Source organism: Typopeltis vanoorti, chromosome 25, assembly GCF_054136105.1.
Source record: "Typopeltis vanoorti isolate ZY-2024b chromosome 25, IOZ_Tvanoo_1.0, whole genome shotgun sequence".
NCBI lineage: Eukaryota > Metazoa > Arthropoda > Arachnida > Uropygi > Thelyphonidae > Typopeltis > Typopeltis vanoorti.
The window spans coordinates 20,886,255-20,905,075 of NC_143573.1; the positions used below are offsets into that span (position 1 = coordinate 20,886,255).

At 36.2% G+C, this 18,821-nt stretch overlaps 1 protein-coding gene across 1 annotated transcript in view; it reads right to left on the reverse strand.

Moving 5' to 3' along the window:
• Nucleotides 1–18,821, reverse strand: part of LOC150092594 (thimet oligopeptidase-like) — a 329,903-nt gene that overhangs the window by 211,658 nt on the left and 99,424 nt on the right. The window contains exon 5 of the mRNA XM_090414823.1: nucleotides 8,919–9,031. Within this exon, the coding sequence (XP_090270949.1) occupies nucleotides 8,919–9,031 (113 nt within the window). The remainder of the gene's footprint in view (nucleotides 1–8,918; nucleotides 9,032–18,821) is intronic.

The following is an 18,821-nucleotide window of genomic DNA, read 5'->3' on the forward strand; positions in this document are numbered from 1 at the left end:
CGTCAGGAAATTAAAATAATTATTTATAACATGGTTGCAGAGTCCATAATTTGTGTAAAACGAATTTCATGGTTCTCACGTATTTTTCACCATGTTTAGAGCAATCCCTTGAATAACATCATGGGACCCATACGAAGTGCCTAGCAATGCTGGAAGTGCTTCCAACAAGCAGAGAAATGTCATGACATTAAAAGAAAAAGTTGAATTGCTTGATATGTACCAGAGTGAGGTCTGCAGCTGCAGATGCCAGTCATTTCAAAATAAATGAATCTAGCACAGATTTTTATTTTAGACAAATTATGGACTCTACAACCGTGTTATAAATAACTATTTTAATTTCCCGATGTTTCGACCTTTATATTAAGGCCATCATCTGGAGTATACACATATATACAGAGACAAGTTGAATTACGTTTCACACAATATGCTAAAGAGAAAATGATTTGATCATTGGTTATTCTACTGGCATGACCAATAGTGAAAATAAAATAAAATAAAATAAACAAATCAAAATAAAAATTAATTACTTAAAAAAAAAAAAAAAACTACAACAAAGCTATATTCTATTTAAGATAGCATCAGAGAAACATTCTTTCATATGGATAGTTTTATTACAGTAACAATGATGTCCTAATTTAACATGACAATTGTTATATTAGATTTAAGATTCTGGATTACCTACAATCCTATTCATAGTTAGCTCTTAGGCTTTATTAAGCCCAAGAGCTTATTATTATTATTAATAAAACCCTTGATACCGCAAGGTAAAAGAGGGTAAAAAATGTCAAGAAAACAGGAGAAGCACCTTCTGCCAACCAAGAGGCAGCAGACGAATTCCCAGGTGCCATTAAGAAAATCACTGAAGAGAAAGGATATCTGCTTGAACAGCCTTTTAATGCACAAAGGACATTTATTAGTAAGGAAGAGAAGTGAGGACCAGGATTTAAGGCAGGAAAGGATAGGCTAACTATACTGTTTTGTGCAAATGCAGTCAAGTTTATGATCAGGACTGCCCTTATCTATAAAGCTGCTAACCCCCCCACCAAGCCTTGAAGGGAAAAAATAAACAGCAGCTGCCAGTTTTTTGGTTGTACAACAAAGAAGGCCTGGATAACAAGAACTGTTTTTCTGGATTGGTTCCATCGATGCTTTGTCCCTGAAGTCGGGAAGTACCTTGCCAGTAAGGGACTGCCTTTTAAAGTTCTTTTGATATTGGACAATGTCCCTAGCCACCCAGAACCCCATCAGTTCAACACCGAAGGCATCAAAGTGGTCTACTTTCCCCTCAAACATGTCTCTAATTCAGCCTCTAGATCAGGGGTCATAAGGCCTTTAGGGCTCATACTTACACGCAGTACTCTATGGAAAGGATTGTTAATGCTATGAAAGAGAACCCTGATAAAGAGAACATAATGAATATCAGGAAAGATCACACCATTGCAGATGCCATCGTTGTTATAAAAAAAGCTGTGAAAGCCATCAAAGTCAGAAACAATAAATTCCAGCTGGAGAAAACTATCTAGATGTTGTACATGACTTCATAGAATTTATTACTATTATTATTATTATTACTATTATTACGGGCAACTCCAGTATCAATCAATTTACGACAGTATCAATCAAGGGGAAATTATGAAAGAGATTGTGGATATGGCAAAAAAGGTTGAGGATACAAACATAATGAAAATGCATAAAATCTTACATAAAAAGAAGAAACACAATAAATAGATAAAATATAGATGAAAATTGATCGCCTCTTTATTTTTGAGTATTGTACAGATCGTTGATTTCGCCCCAAACTGCATAGCAAGATCCGAGACACGAACGGCATTTCGTGTTTGGATATGATTTCTTTTTTCATCTCTATCGTGGTTCTAACAACTTTTCTTTTCGCTTTGTTGCTATCACTATCCTTCTTCGAGCGTATGCTGGCTTATTTAATAATTATTTATAGAAAAAAAACAACAAAACACAAAGAAAATCAAGAAAACTCGCTGCAAATTTGAGCAGGTGTCTGCACTGAACGAAGGTTGCTGCGTAACTGACGCTTTCCCACCTTACAGAGCACGTGGTTGCCTTTTGCCTGTTCGGGAACCGAAATTCTGTGCGGAAACTGGGGCGTTTTTTGTTCAGAAAATATGTTTGGGAACCGAATTGTTCAAGAACAGAGGCATTCGACAACCGAGGTTCCACTGTACCCTGATGATGGATGGAATCCAACTATCATAGGTTACTCTGTCTTGCAGAACTATAGACTTGGGACCCATAATCCAGCTTTGAACATATAAGTGCATGATAAAGATGGAGCAATGAAGCTCAATCAGCACCCCACTCAGTAGAGGATAGAGTGAGAAGGAGGTTCAAAGTTCTTTTGCACTTTTCTGTCAAAGATGAGTCCCAAGAACTTGGTTTCTGTAGCTACTGGAATAGCAGTATGTCCCATTCTTAGTTCAGGATCTGGGTGATGACTGCGTTTTCGACAGAAGTGTACACAGACACTTTTTTCTGTTGAAAACCTAAATCCATTATTAAGAGCCCACAGAGAGACATGATCAATTGCTTGCTGAAGTTGTCTTTCAATTACCCTCATGTTACGTGAGTGACAGTAAATTGTGAAGTCATCAACATATGGAGCATTGTTTACAGTGGGAGGAAGCTGTTCAATGATTGAGTTAATTTTAATAGCAAAAAAGGTCACACTTAAGACAGAGCCTTGGGGAACACCCTGTTCTTGAAGATATGGTCGAGATAGCGTATTTCCACTCTGACTTGGAAAGTTCACCTGGACATAAAGTTTTTAATAAATATAGGGAGGTGTCCTTTGAGATCTAGGTTATAGAGATCTTTTAATATGCCATATCTCCAGGCTGTATCATAAGCTTTTTCTATGTCAAAAAAAACTGAGATAAGATGTTCTTGCTTCAGAAATGCATCTCTTATACGAGTTTCTAAATGAACGAAATGGTCTAAAGTTGATCAATGTCTATGGAAACCACATTGTGTACTGGAAAGAAGATTGTTGCTTTCTAAATACCAGAGAAGTCCGGCATTAACAATTTTCTCTAGTATCTTACAAAGACAGCTGGTCAGAGCAATGGGTCGGTAATTATTTGCTTGTGTTTGGTCTTTTCCTGGTTTTGGGATAGCAATGACAATTGACTTATGCCAAGAATTTAGAAATTCTTCCTCTGCAAGTATTCTATTGTATAATAAGAGAAGAAGATCCATAGAGAATGATGGTAGATGTTTTATCATTTCATAATGATGTCATCAGGCCCTACTGCACTAGGGTGAGATTGTAGGAGAGCTCTTTTTAGTTCTTCCTTAACAAATGGCTGAAAAATGTTGGTAGAAAAATTAAGCTTTTGTTTCTCTTGCTGCTCTTTCAGTATTAAAAATTCAGGAGAATATGAAGCTGTTGCTGAGATTCTAGCAAAAGTTTCTCCCAAAGTACCTACAATAGCGTTGGGATCAGCAATAACACTTCCATTATGGTCTAAGGTAGACAAACAATGTGTTCTATATTTGCCTTTCATTTTCTGATTTTATCCCATACAATTTTTGGACTAATCTACCCTGTGATACTGGTCATTGATTAATTGATGTAGTAAATTGGATCATGATTGTTTTTGACTCTGACGTCTTAAATAACGTGCTTTGGCTCGAGCATGGTTGAAAGCTACTAAGTTTGATGTGGTGGGTATCTCCAAAATATGCCCCAAGCTCTGTATTGATAACAGTAGGCTATTGGCAGTTACGTTTTCTGGGGAGTCAAGTGTCATACATGGATTTTTGACTGCACAGGGGATGATGCCTCTAACCCCCACATTGTTCAACGGTCAACTATATGCACACACACACACATATATATACATACAGCATATACAACATATATGATATATATATATATATATATATATATATATATATATATATATATAGGGTAGATTGCATGATTACAATTTATATATATATAAACTGTAATCATGTAATGTACACCCTGTGTAACTGAACTATAAACTATAATTGGTAAACTATTACAGTGATTGTAATGGGGAGGGGGCATTCTCATTTGCCTATAATTAGCATTGTAGGCAAAGAATAATGATTGCCAGTTTAATGTTGCAAAACGTAAGGTCATGAGGTCATGCACTTCAGGTTGAAAAGATTGCATAATCTGTATCACACTGATGATACTGGATTGCAGGAAATAGAAGAGGCTTATGGATAATACTGGACAAAGAGTTGAAGTTCAGAGGGCATATTGCAAAAGTTAAGATAGCTCAAAGGATTATTTGGATGTTGAAAAAGAGGCTAACAAGTATAAAAATAAGGAAGTTATTATCCCTCTTCATAAGGATATGATTCATCCACATCTTCACTGCTGTGCACAGATTTGGCCACCTGGGTTTCTTGAGGGATCAGGAGGTGGCAGAGAGGTTTCATGGATGAATGACCAAGCTGGTGACAGGTCTATGGAATGCTTCTTATGAGGACAGGTAGAAGGTGTGTAGCTTACAAAGTTTAGATAATAGGAACAAAAGAGAGGACATGATAGGGTCTTATAATTAAAGTGATTTTATAAAACTGATGCAGAAGAAATTTTTCAATATATGACAAATAGTCGGAGAACTATGGGTTATCTGTGAACGTTGTGCAAGAGTGTGGTTAGTAAGAGTGGGCAGACTAGATTTTTTGCATGGAGAGTGGTAAACGAGCGGAATGAATTGTCAGAATCAGTAGTGAGTGCTCTGACAGAGTTAATGAGTTTAAGAAGATAAATGTTAATGTGATATCATCTTCAACTCTTCTTTGTACTCTCCATACTATATCTGCATCATCTCAGAAACCTGGAAACTAGATGTGCGCACAACAGTCCAGATGAGGTCATATCATTGTAAAGAGGCAAAATGACTTTCTTGTCATTACACTTTCCCTACTCAAAAACATGTAAAGTTGGGGGATGTGCATTCTTCCACAGTGAAAAACCTATAAACGATTTAATTTTTAAGTTACACTTTTAATTATTATTATTATCAACATTTGACCTCCATGGAGTCAGAGACTCATCGTAGGAGGTACTCACTATTGCATACAATGCTCATCCAACGCATCTTAAACTGATTCAATGTGTCCACATCCACAACACACTCAGGCAATGCATTCCACTCACCAACCACCATTTCGGGATAAATGTAATTATTAGTAGTAATGGAGATTACCAGCTTGTCGCTTAGATGAATATCAATTAAATATACAATATTAGTTAAACTAAATGTTTTCTTGAAATCTCCTTTGCTCACACCCTCCTTATACAGTTTCCAGCAATGGCCTGTTGTTCTACTCCCCTCTCCCATTCTATGAAAAATCTCTTCCATGTCTACCTGATAACAACCCCTGACCAGCTTATATGTCTCAATCATATCCCCCTCTTCCTCGTACTCCACATTCCAAAGACCACTGATTACCTTTGTTAATCTTCTCTGTGCCCTTTCCAACATATCCTTGTTACCATGAAAACCTGGCGACCAAATCTGTGCACAATAATCCATATGAGGCCTGATCAAGGCCTTATACAATGGAATCATAACCTCTCTATTTCTGCATGTCAGGGTTCTCCGCATCATTGCCATTATTCGATATGATGTCTTCACAACTTGTGCAATGTGGCCCCTGAATTTCAGTCCTTGTCCACCATCATTCCTAGATGTCTCATCTCCTCTGCTTCTGTTAAAGTTCCTCCACCAAGTGTATACTTTGCATCCCATTGTTGCTTACCAAATCTCAAAACCTTACACTTGGCAACATTGAATTGACAGTTACACTTACCTGCCCATTCTTGCAATCTATTCAAGTCCTCTTGTAAGGCATTAACACCAGCCTGACTGTGCATTGCTCTCCCCAGTTTTGCATCATCTGCAAACAATTGGATATTACTAGTTAAACCAAACCCAATATCATTAACATACAAATTGAACAACAATGGCCCTAAAACTGACCCTTGCGGCACACCACTGGTGACCCTTCTCTTTTGATATACTGCACCCCCATATACAACTTTCTGATACCTATCTGACAGCCAGTCACTGATCCAACACAGAAGTCTGTTATCCAATCCCATTTGTTTCAATTTATTTAAGAGCTTGTCATGTGGCAATCTATCAAAAGCCTTTGCAAAATCCGAGTACACCCACTGTATATGCATCTCCTCTGTCCAAGGTATTTGTCACCTTGTTATAGTACATAAGTAAGTTAGTGAAACATGTTAACAAATCTATGCTGATAACCACAGAAAATACTGCTGTTATCAACCCATTTCTGTATCCTACTTCTCACCAATCCCTCCAGGACCTTCACCACAACTCCAGATATACACAGACCAGACTTATCACCGCCTTTATGCAGCGGAACAATTTTACCCTCCTTCCACTCCCTTGGAACCTGTGCTGTTGCAAAACTCTTATTAAACAGGCATGCCAATTCTACTGCCAGTTCCCTGGAACATTCCCTTAAGATGTGTGGTGATATGCCATCAAATCCTATTGCCTTATTTCCTCAAATACCTCCTGCTCACTCACAATTAAGCTATCCTTTCCTATGTCCTCTACACTTAAGTTCTTCATGATTCCACCCTGATCAGGATGAAACACACTTATAAATTGATCACTGAATACCTCAACAATGTCTTCTGCAGCAGTTGCCATTCTACCACTTTCATCCCTTAACTTCACCTTTCCATGATCATTTTTCCTTCTACTTGCCATCTAAAAAATTCTCTAGTGTTTTTCTTAGCCTGATTTGCAATTTCTGCTCATACTCTACTTTTGTTTTCCTTACTAATTGAGTTACTCTCCTGGCTTGTTTTTTATATTCTTCATGTGACTGATTACAATTATTCATCTTATACTTCCTCCAAAGTACTTTCTTTTTCCAGATTTCATGCTTAAGCTCCACGTTCATCCATTTTCTACTTACCTTATTCAGCCTTTTGGCCTTTGGGATACATTCGTACATTGATGCTGTTATGTATTTCTTTGTAAGTTCCCATGCAGCATTTATTTCCTTACCGCTCAACTCCTCGATCCATGTTATAGCGCCTCCTAATTTTGTCATAATCACCAGCCTCATAATTCCACGTGTATCCTTTCCTTGCAAAAGCCTGCATATGACTACCTACACCACAGATGATTACTGTTACTTCATGATCACTTTCACCAACTTGAGGAAAATGTGAAACCCCTCTAACAATTACATCCTCTGATGAAATGATCAGATCTAGAACTCTTGATACTCGCATGCCTTCTTTTACGTGCTGCCTGAGATAGTTATCTCTCAAGAACTCGAGAAATTCACTTTCCTTATTCTCTTCATTCTAATCTATATTGCCATAATTAAAATCACCCATAATAATTATCCTTCCTTTTTTCACTAATCCAAGTTGTTTATACATTTCTTCATCACCACCTTCCACATTCCCAGGCCTATGGGAACGTCCAACTAAATATGTCTCCCTCTCAACCTCCACATTACACCACACCGCCTCATAACCATTGTCGCTATTTCCCCCTTTCATGTCTACCTTATGTAGACTTAATTCCCCTGCTATCATCAGCAGCAGCACTCTTCCTCCTTCCTGTCCTTTCTATCCTCACAAAAAATACTGTACCCTTCCATTTCTATTCCCATTATGATATCATCTTCATTCAACCATGTTTCACTTATTCCAATGATTTGGGGGCGAATAAACTCAATCACTGAAATCATTTCATCCCCTTTATTTCTGATACTTTTGGCATTTGTAAACAAACACAACAATTCATTTTTAGGTCTATAGCCAGTCCTAATCAAGCCATATGTTGGTTGTGATTTCCCCACTACACCTTCCAAATCACCTTTATCGCTGCTTACCACATATACCTGCAGTCTCCACTTCTCCACCCACATTGCAATATACTTCATCTTCACATTCACTGCCACTTTCAACATTCACTCTCTCTATGCCATGTCTCCCTGTCCACCCAAGCTCCCTCATTTCCCTGTTCCTCTTATATGTTTTGCTTAAACTCAATACTCCCTTTATCATGCATCAACTGGCCCCCCTTTCCCAGCATTGTATCACATCTAGCTTTTGTTCCAATGCTATGGACTAGCACATTTTCCTGCACTTTCAGTAGTACTAACACTTAAAAGCCATTATTAATCTATTAAATTCACTATATTCATTAAAATTGATTACAGTATTATCAATTTAATTAAAAACTGATGCCCATAAAATGTTACAATCAGCACAAGATATTAATTTACATCATAATCTATTAAAATTCATTAATAGCAGCAATTCATAATTAAATTTACACAATTATAGACCATTAATAAAATACATATGAAATACTGTATTAGCAAACTGAAGTCATAATGAATAAAACATGTGACCAAATAGCTGGACATAGAAGAGACAATGACTCTTCTATGAGAAAGATTCCATAGATATTGCATTAAAGATTAGTCATCAGCTGGATTTGCTCTTGCTTGAATCATTTACCAGATTTTTTTCACACGTTCCTAAGCATGTAACTTTGATTTGGGCATGCAAATAATATAAAAATGACTAAATATTAGGTTGCATAAGTTTGAATCCACATAGGCATAGGACTTTCAATTATCTTTAAAAAAGTTTAAACAATTATTGACATTCTTATGAATAACTGTTAAAACACTTTCTTGTACAGTCCTAAGGAATTTTATTATTATCCAACATACTGGCAAAAAAATGCATAACAAGTAATTTTCATGCAGGTAGGTTCCTTTTAATTTGAATGGAGGGTATGTATAAAATCCATCATTCTGAATTCAGCAATCCCAAATCAACTATTAGGATCAAAGTGGTAGAAACAAAAAAACTACACTACAACACTTACTGAGTATTGAATGCATGTTCCAACTGTCTCCTTGTCTCGGGATTTTTGGCTTTCCGCATAATTGGAAAATAATGTGGATATTTTAACGTAACAATCCTTTTTCCAGATTCAGCCTAATAAATAAGGATAGATGTTAAACTTTTTTTAAATTAAATAATTTTTATGACAAATATAGCAGAGAAACTTTTGTAGACATTACATTGATGTTAAATAAACCAAATTCAAATTTTTTATGTTAAGAAGTAATGACTGCTGAAAGAATTACTACTCCAATACTTACTGCCATCAATTTTCTTTTACCAATCCTAATAATGTTATTTTTCAGTGCTTGGGCACATGTTTCTATACACACCTATATAGCATATAGGTGTACATTTTATGGAAGTAACAAGCCTCTATATACCAATGAAATAAGTGGCCAACTGCAAGTAATGCATTAAGGCCAAATCATGAGTTTCAGCTGTTTCAATTTTTACCATTTTGCCTGCAATTTTTAATTGATTTTGATACTCAATTTACATTCCATGCTTAAATCAGTAAATTTTGTTCAGTTCTGGACTTTTAAAACACTACCTCCAATGAACTGAAACATCCTTAAATAAGAGTGAGCCATCCTTTTATCAAATGGAATTAGAGTCATGAATAGAGAATCATCCATCGAATGCTCTAATGGCTAAAAAAGCCATGAGTCTTAAGCATCAGCAATGCATTATATTCCCTGATTTTCTGCTACCACCACTGATTTATCTAGTCACATTTTCTTTGTACACTTGCTATGATTCCATGCTATACCTTTTTCTTTAAAGATTTATTTGGATCTTCTGCCTGAAAATTTCTTATTGATTAGAATCTGGATTTCACCCAGCATTTTCATCAAACCAATCTCGTATTCCTTAGATTGGTAGTCAACTGTTTCTTTGCAGGTAACAAAGATAGCAGATTACACTGCCAGCAATATGCTACTCAACAGTCAAGACATTGATGGAAATAGCTACCCTTTCTGGGATGTTTCAGTGCATGAACAGTAAATCTGAATCTATGTGGTGTTAATCTCAATCCCTTGCAGATACAATCTTGATAATCTGACAGTCATCAGTAATGACTGTGGATTTCATAAGGACTTTATTATAATCATAAGCTTGACAACATAATCAAGTACTAGTAACCCAAAGCCTGTTATACTTAATACAGTTTCCACAATATTTTAAACCTAAGTATACTGATGATGAAAATCATGTTCAGCATACTGCATTATGGTGAATCAAACCCAACTCTGGGCAAGAACAGGTTTATGCAAAACTACAAAGATGGTGATTACGACAAACTTAGGTGGCAGCTTGGAAGAACAGTGGCACTGCATAAGAAGGTAAGAGGAATGAATGCCAGCAGTGCATGGGAAATAGTAATGAATTGTTTGAGAGAGAGGCAGTATCAAGACTGCAACTCAGTGTTAGGAAGATAAACTGGGTATTGATTAAGTGGATGAGTAGCAATATAAAGCAGGAGCTGGGGGGGGGGGGGAACATTGTGGAAGGAATATAAACCAAACTGTGATCACATGGCTTACGAGCAATACAAAGCACAGGCAACAAAGATATTTAATATGATAGGGAGGGCTAAATCAGATCGAGAGAAAATTTAGATATGCACGAAAAGTAAATTCAAAAGAGTTTTTGTGCTATCTAGCAAATAACAGAAAGATGATTATGAAAGGATAATTTTGCCTAGTGCTGATTATATGAAAATGACAGAAACAGAAGAAATAGTTGAATTATGAAGTGGTCACTTTGCAAGGGTATATTATCCAGATGGAGGTAGGTGAACTGGAGGTACTCAGTATATTGAAAAATATCAATGTGAATACAGCAGTGGGCCTGTACAATATGTCAGTTTGCATGCTATGATGAGAATCTGCAAGAGAACTGGTGGTGCCTCTAAAGAAGTTGTTTAAAGTCTCAACTCTGGCAAGGTCCAAGGGGAGGGGAAAGAGGATAAGATAGTTCCATTACATAAAGGTGGTTCCAAGACAGAGGTAGCAAATGATGGAAAAATTAGTATCTCTTGAAGTGTGGTTGAAGTACTGAAAAGTTGGTTAAAGATAAAATTTAGCAATGGGTGAATAGGAATATGATACTCTATAGAGGGCAGCATGGCTTTGTAAAAAAGTAGGTCCTGCCTTAGAAATTTATTAACATTTTATAATAAGACAACAGCAGAATCGGATAAAGGAAATGGCTAAATCATGATACTGTTGGACTTTGCAAAAGCAACTGAGAATGGATATGAGGCTGGTGGCATGTGGAGGGGGAGTAGACAGACACTAGAGGGTGGTGTAGGGCAGAATTTCTATTCTTCCCTACACCACCTACAATAACAATATGCAAATGAGAGTGAGAAAATTTGTATATTAATGGCATATAGTGGAAGATTTAAGGGGAATTATTCAGTTGCTTGGGAGGGAGGATATTCAGTTATTTGTTGATGATGCAAAAGTGGGGAGGGCAATAGTTGATAAAGGTGATGTGGATATCATTCAGGATGATTTAAATAAATTGGCAGTGTGGTCAAAGGACAATGGCCATAAATTTAACGTTGCAAATGTAAGGTAAGGCACTTTGGAACGAAAAGATTACATACTTTGTATTATACAGTTGGTACTGGATTACAAAAAATTTATGAGATTAGTGATTTGGTGGTGATGGTGAATCATCATCAGTTGCATCAGTCTTGGGACTGGAAGCTCAGCAGCAAGGTTTGAATTTTAGAGGACATACTGCAAAAAGTTGTCAAAATAGCTCAAATGATTATTTGGATGTATAACATGCTGACAATTAAAAATATGGATGTTACTATCCCTCTTTATAAGGCTTTAAAGATTCAGGCACATTTTGACTACTGTGCACAGATTTGGTCAACTAGGTTTCTTGGAGATCAGGAGGTAGTGGAGAGGATTCAGAGATGAATCACAAAGCTGGTGATAGGTCTATGAAATGCTCCCTATGAGAATAAATTGAACGAGTGTGTAGATTGCAGTTTAGTTGACAAGTTTATGAGAAGAGAAACTTAAGTTTCTAAAGGGATTCTATAAGACTGACACAAAGGAAATTTGTGAATACATGAGAAGCAGATAGAAAACAAAGGGTCATTCCCTAGAAGTGGTGAAAGAGTGTGTAGACTGGGTTCATTGGTAAATGACAGAAATGGATTGCCAGAGGTAGTTGTGAGTAACACAATGGTGAATGAGTTTAAGAAGAGGTAAAATGGGTATTGTGTGACTAATGGTTAGTGTGGGTTTTCCAAAATGAGTCTTCTGATTTCATAGAGATATCCATATAACATAATAATAAAATTCTAACAATAAGATCACCAAGAAGATTCATTTATTTGGTTTTGGGATGTTGAACAACATAATGTCCAATTTGGCATAAAAATCTTCTTTGGGTATTATTTCTGGGAAAATTCTGATGTTACTCCTCTAAGAAAATATTATTTTTATGACTATTTAGCCTATTTTTGTTTAGGAGTACTCCTCTTTTATAATGTCATTGACTTTTACTCAAATTCAGGGCATTACTGATGTTTTATATGGATAGATATATGGAGAATATACAGAAAGAAAAAACCGGACATACCTTTGTGGGATGTTGCTGGCTGTCTTCTTTTTCAGTGGCATCCAGGTGTATGGCGATATACATTCATTGTTGAAGGAAGGAAGTATGACTTGAACGGAAGGGAGGGGTTGGAAAAGTGGGGTTTGAGAGATTTGGAGAATTACTAGTGAGGCAAGAGGTATGCAAACTTTTTTTGATAAACCCAGGTTTTTTTATATTTTTTAAATTACTAAAAGGTGGGTAGAGAATACTCTACCCACTTTTAGAAATTTAAAATTTTAGAGGAAGGAGAAGGATATAGGATAAGATCAGGGGGTGGGAGGACAGGGTGTAAGCCATTTTGACAGTGCGCCATCTTTAGAGCTCATGGGGGAAGTGAAGGCTAGGTCATGCTGGCTTGGCATATCTGTGTTGTATTCTACTGGTCGAAGTCGTGACTTAATTTTTATGTTATGGAGCTTCCAACTCTCGGAGTAGGGCCGGTGGACGTTTATTGAGTTTTTGTCACATTTCATGGCCATCATTTCTGATATTCTAAGCATTGTTTCATTTTCCTGTATGTCTATTATTATTATGGTCTTGTCGATTTGCAGGGTATGTTTCTGTTCAAGGGCATGGACAATGTTCTGGGGATGTCTACGCAACTTTGCTATACACTAATGTAGATGTCCCCAGAGCATTAGACATCGTATGCACACTTCTCACAGATGACCACGCCCTAGGTGCACAAACAAAATTAACGTCCAGTGATATCATATCTCCCATAATGCAAAGCACATCTCCTTGCGGACATGTATAATACTATGCATTAAGGGAAGGGCCACTACCCAGGCCGGTTTCGACCCTTATTGAGGTCTCGTCAGTGGGAGCCAGACCAGAAGTGGTGATACTAAGGCAGAAGCAATGGATTCTTATTTACCTATACAAGTTGCCAAAAGGTGTACCACCTTATTATTAAATTACTCTGGATTTAGAGAAAGATGCTGGAAGTTTCTGTTCCACTTGGTTAGACTATAATAAATTTAGTTCAATCCTTTATCCAAGTGTAAGCAAACAAAGTTTGCACCTGAAGTATTGCACCAAACTAGTAATTTCAGCAAACTTCTTTAAATATAACAATAACTTTTATATCCAAATGTTTGGACTCCCTATGGGCCCAAATATCAGCGAACAATTAGCTGAATTATTCCTATCACACATAGAATTACACCTACTCAGCCATTAAGTGTGTGTATGTGTGTGTGTGTAATTTATGTAACCTTTGCACCTAATTTCATAACTCACTCTATATTCAATAACTCTTAAGCTCTAAGAGCATGTTCTGCTATTCACTTAGCTGTGACCAAGGTGCAATTTGTACATGCATGATATATGATATGTCAATTTTGAATTCGGTATTTTATCAACCTATTTTATTCTCTCTTTTCTTTTCTTTTTTAATACAATGACAATATCATATTAAAAACGAGGATATTAGGAAAGAACTTGGCATTGCAAGAATCCAGGCATGCATTAGCAGAGCTATTCTCAGGTGGTATGATTCACTTAAACAGAATGGGAGAGGACAGATTAGCAAAACAAGTGCCAGGGTGGCACTTGTTTTGCTAATCAACCAGGTTCTGCCAGGTTGACAGGAAAAAAGAACCCAGAGGAAGACCAAGATATAGGTGGATTGATATAGTAAAAAGTGCCTTAGAAGACAGAAATATAAGATCTGATAATGTTGGAATCTTGACAGGTGACAGACTGATTTGGAGGAAAACTGTAGATAGGGAGTTAGTAATGATGTAGTACTATCATATCCTGTACACCCCTTGAGGGTATATATCAGGAATTTGATGATGATTTTATTCTCTCTCTGAAAATGTCCTTGTAACAAGGAAGAAATATATAGGATCAAATTAATTAAATTTACATGTTTTACAATTCAGAAATTGTGTTAACTGACAATTGTTTCACATATACAGCTTTCATCTTTCAAATGAGGTATGCCAAAATCAGCTCTGGTTTCAACTGTTGTTAAAAGACAACGAACAAAAGAGTGCTAGTGCATTATTGACTACATACCAATACTGCTCAATTAAATTTTTTAAAAAATGTAAGAATTATTATTATTATAGACTATTATTATTATTATTATAGGGAGAGTGTGCCAACAGCATCGAACCATTGATCCCGTCCAACTACTAACTGCGCTCAAACTTGCTTAAGCTATTAGTAGCAGAGGCTCTACCAATCGACCAACCTGTGCTGGCGATAGTGATATAAACATGCTGCTGACATTAGTGGATATTTTAGGTTTATATGATAAATTACAGCTGCCAAGAAATTATATTCTTGATTTCATCCTTTAGCCAAGTGTAAGCAAACAGTGTTTGAACAGGGAGTAACTTCACGACTGGGCTACTTGTATACAGAGGCAATGGCTTCACATCAGTTGCCTTAGTATACCATAATGCAAGGTACACATCCTTATGGACAAGTATAATGCTATGAATTATGGGAAGGGTCACTATCCAGATCAGTTTTGACATTTACTGAGGTGAAAAAGTAAAAGGGTGCTCATTGTAGGCCTAGAGTAGTTACTATAGGGTGCAATAGAGCCTGACAGTATTAGGAGAAAGAAAAAACAGATAGATAGTATGTGAGATAGAAAAAAGGCTCAGCTCTTTTATATTATCATATAGCCAAAAGCTATAAGTTGCCATTTTTCACCAATCTCATGCAGGTTGACAGATACCCAGGTGTCATTAGCCTTATCTGAGTTAACAGCCTTGAGTTGGCCTTCTCTACTTAGGATTGCTCTCCAGTCAATCCCTAAAAATTAAACATAAGACCACACTGAACTAAGAGGATGGAACCATTTAAAAAAACCTCTCCTAGTTAAATGAGACAGAATTTTATCTCCCCATGAGAAATATTGCATAATGTGGGTGGTCTACACCACCTAGCAAAAAAATTGATATCTCCCAGAATGCTTCTTTCTAAATACCAAAATTGTCTGACTGAACAATAAAATTTCACACAACACAATATTATAAAGCATTTGGATGTCATATTGCTGATTTTCAAATACATGTTTCTTTCTAATCTTCCTTAAATAGTATTTTAATTCATTAATTATAAAAATTAAAATTCTCTTACCATTGCTGAGAGGTGATGGGTACTGAAAAAAAAAAAAAAACTGTTCTGTTGTAAGTAATGGAATGACAAACACATTGTGTAATCTGTTCCAAGAATGAATGTTCTACTGTTTCCAATCAATAATGGTTGTCACTGACTGTATCTCCAATGTTAAAGTACCTCCATTCAATGGTATTGACTAGAGGGTGAGAATATGCAGTTCTTCAAGCAAGATCCTTGGAACTTCATTAAGTTATCAACCAAAGTGTTGTTGTCAGTACCCAACTGTGGAAATTCGCAGCAAAAGAGATTAAAGATTTCTTAATACCAAATTTTACTATTTTTTAATGGAAGGAATGTCAATATACCAGAGTGTTGTAAGTCTCAGAGTTAAGCATAAAATGTTGTAGTATACAGGAACAATCTCAGCCTTTGAACTTTTATAATAATTTACTCATAACTGGAGTAAATTAGTAAACTGGAGGTTTGCATGTGTGTGATTGGTCTGCAATATTTTATTGGATTTTTGAAGCTTTATTGCTTAAATAGCAGAATTTTAAGACTGGAAGCCCAAACCCTTCATGCTTGTTTGATAGTTGTAAAAATTCCTTTTTAACTTCTTGGTATCAGCTGGACCAAAAAAAAAATTACATAGATTGACTATATAATTGTTTTTCTTCAGCTTCTCTGATGTCTGTAATATTTATTATGTAGAAGTGAACAGGGAAGATTATAGTTTTGAGAACTATGACTTTAGGAGAAAAAAAAAAAGTAGCCCTATCTTCCAGTCTTCTAAGGTTTCGATGTCCTTGTATATACGAGGGTGGTCTGATGCCTCGATCTTTGCCATAGATCAGTGCTTCCCAAACTTCTGGATGTCAGGGCCCCCTTTGCAAAAATTTAAATGTTTCATGCCCCCCCCTCAAAAAAAATCGTAATAGAGAGATATATTATTATAATATTTATTGTATTTATATTCAATACAAAATATACACAGCGAATATTGCAAAAATCAAATGCATATATTACATTTTTTGCCTCTTACCGTTTTTGGTTCTGAAGACGATGCGGGCTGTTCTGGTAAAATATGAAATACTGTCCTTTTTTTTTTGAGTCTGTTTCTTCTTCTGATTGTTCGCGGGAATTTTTTTTTATTTTTTATCAGCCACTTATACATCTCAGGGTTAAATTTTTTAACATAGAATAGATCAAATAATATCACCACTTGCCGATACTGGCACACCACAGACTGATAACATGAAATTAGTGAATATTACCTGAATAAGGGAATCCCCGGACCAGGAACATTTTTCCCTTTTGTGACTTTTCTCCCTTTACGGTAATTAAGCCTAACGCGAAACAGACAGCAAAGACAGGTTATTAAAATGTGCATACGATTGGTGCGGTATTAACAAAAGATCGCGCAACCGAAAGATAAAAGCATAGCTGACAATTGAGTTGAAATGCTCTCTTCAACCGAATTCCATATGTGAAACTGCCATAACATTCATTATATATATTACTTAGTTTTAACACTTTTACGAATTTTAACACGTTCGGCTGAATTTTATTGCTGCCCTGGGAAAACGAATTCACACACATCTAATTAATAACAATAGTTTTTAGTTAGATACTGTGTTTGCCCATGCAACATATGGTTTTGTTTCAGTCTATACAGCATAGTTTCTGTATGAGGGGACATGTGATTCATTAATTAGTGTGTTTTTATCCAAGTTGTCTCTAATTGCACTATTTGTTGAGAAATATATTACACAGACTCCTCATACCTTATTCACTGGCATAATAAAAGTACTTGTTTTTATTGCCTCTGCAGTATAGTGGCTGTTAGGGAGGGCGTGTTGTTTACCACTGCAAGCGAGTTACTATCTCCTTACATGAACTTGTTTAAGCTTTTTTTCATGCGTGAAGTATATGCGAAACTTTTATTGGTAACAGAAAACTAGCTCGGATGACAGTGATAATATAAAACGAGTTTTGATATGTATATAAAGTCGATATCAACAGTCCCTGATTACGAACGCGTGATGAAAGGGACAGGAAGATTTGGAGCTTCCCTGGAGCATTCGAAGTAAATACAATTAACCACTGCTTTGAAATGAAACATATGAATAAGCAATATTTACTAATATTCATTAAGCACCGAAATATGCAGGAAGCAAAGTTTGTGAACCAACACCAATGTGTGAATTTTTCCATTAAAATATAAAAAATAACAAAAAAGAAATAATAAAAAGTTAAATATGTTTATTTTACAATAAAAAAAATCTACTTAGCCTTAAAATATTTAAAAATTTTTTTCATTATTTCACAGTGCCGAAGGGGGCTGCGGCCAACAGTTTGGGAAGCGCTGCCATAGATGACAAAACTATCAGCAAGGTTTTTTTTTTATAAGTTGGTACATCTGTCATAAACATCCATGTGATATTGAAAGTCATTCTGTCAAGTAGTTTATTTTATACAGCTGTCTGAAGCAAAAGTGTTGTCTGTATCCCTTGAAATAGATAAAATTGAGTATTGTGCGGTTATAAAATTCTTTGTAATTTAACGCCAAAAGAAATTCATTCGAAGTTCATAAAGTTTCTAGGCACTCTTCTCCTTCATTTTCGACAATTAAAAAATGGGCTGCCGAGTTTAAACATGGCCGTTTCAGCCTTGAAGATGATCCACGTAGGGATGTCCAAAAAGTGTAACAACACAGGAACTCATTGATCAAGTGCACGATAAGGTATTGGATGACCGGCGAGTCAAAGTGCGTGAAATTGCTGAGACTATACGCATTTCACACCAGAATCCAAACAGCAGTCAATACAGTGGACAGAAGTCAGTTATTCAGCACCAAAGAAGACAAAGTCAGTTCCATCAGCAGGAAAGGTCATGGCATCGGTGTTTTGGGATGCTAAAGGCATTTTGTTTATTAATTATCTTGAAAAGGTTAAAACAATAACCAGGGAATATTATTCCGATCTTTTAACCAGACTAGACGAAAAAATTTGTGAAAAATGACCCAGTGTGCAGAAGAAAAAAATCATCTTTCATCAGGACAATGCACCTACCCACAAAGGTGTTTTGGCAATGGGAAAATTAAGGGATCTGCACTATGAATTGTTGGAACACCCACCCTATCCCCCAGATTTGGCACCCTCTGACT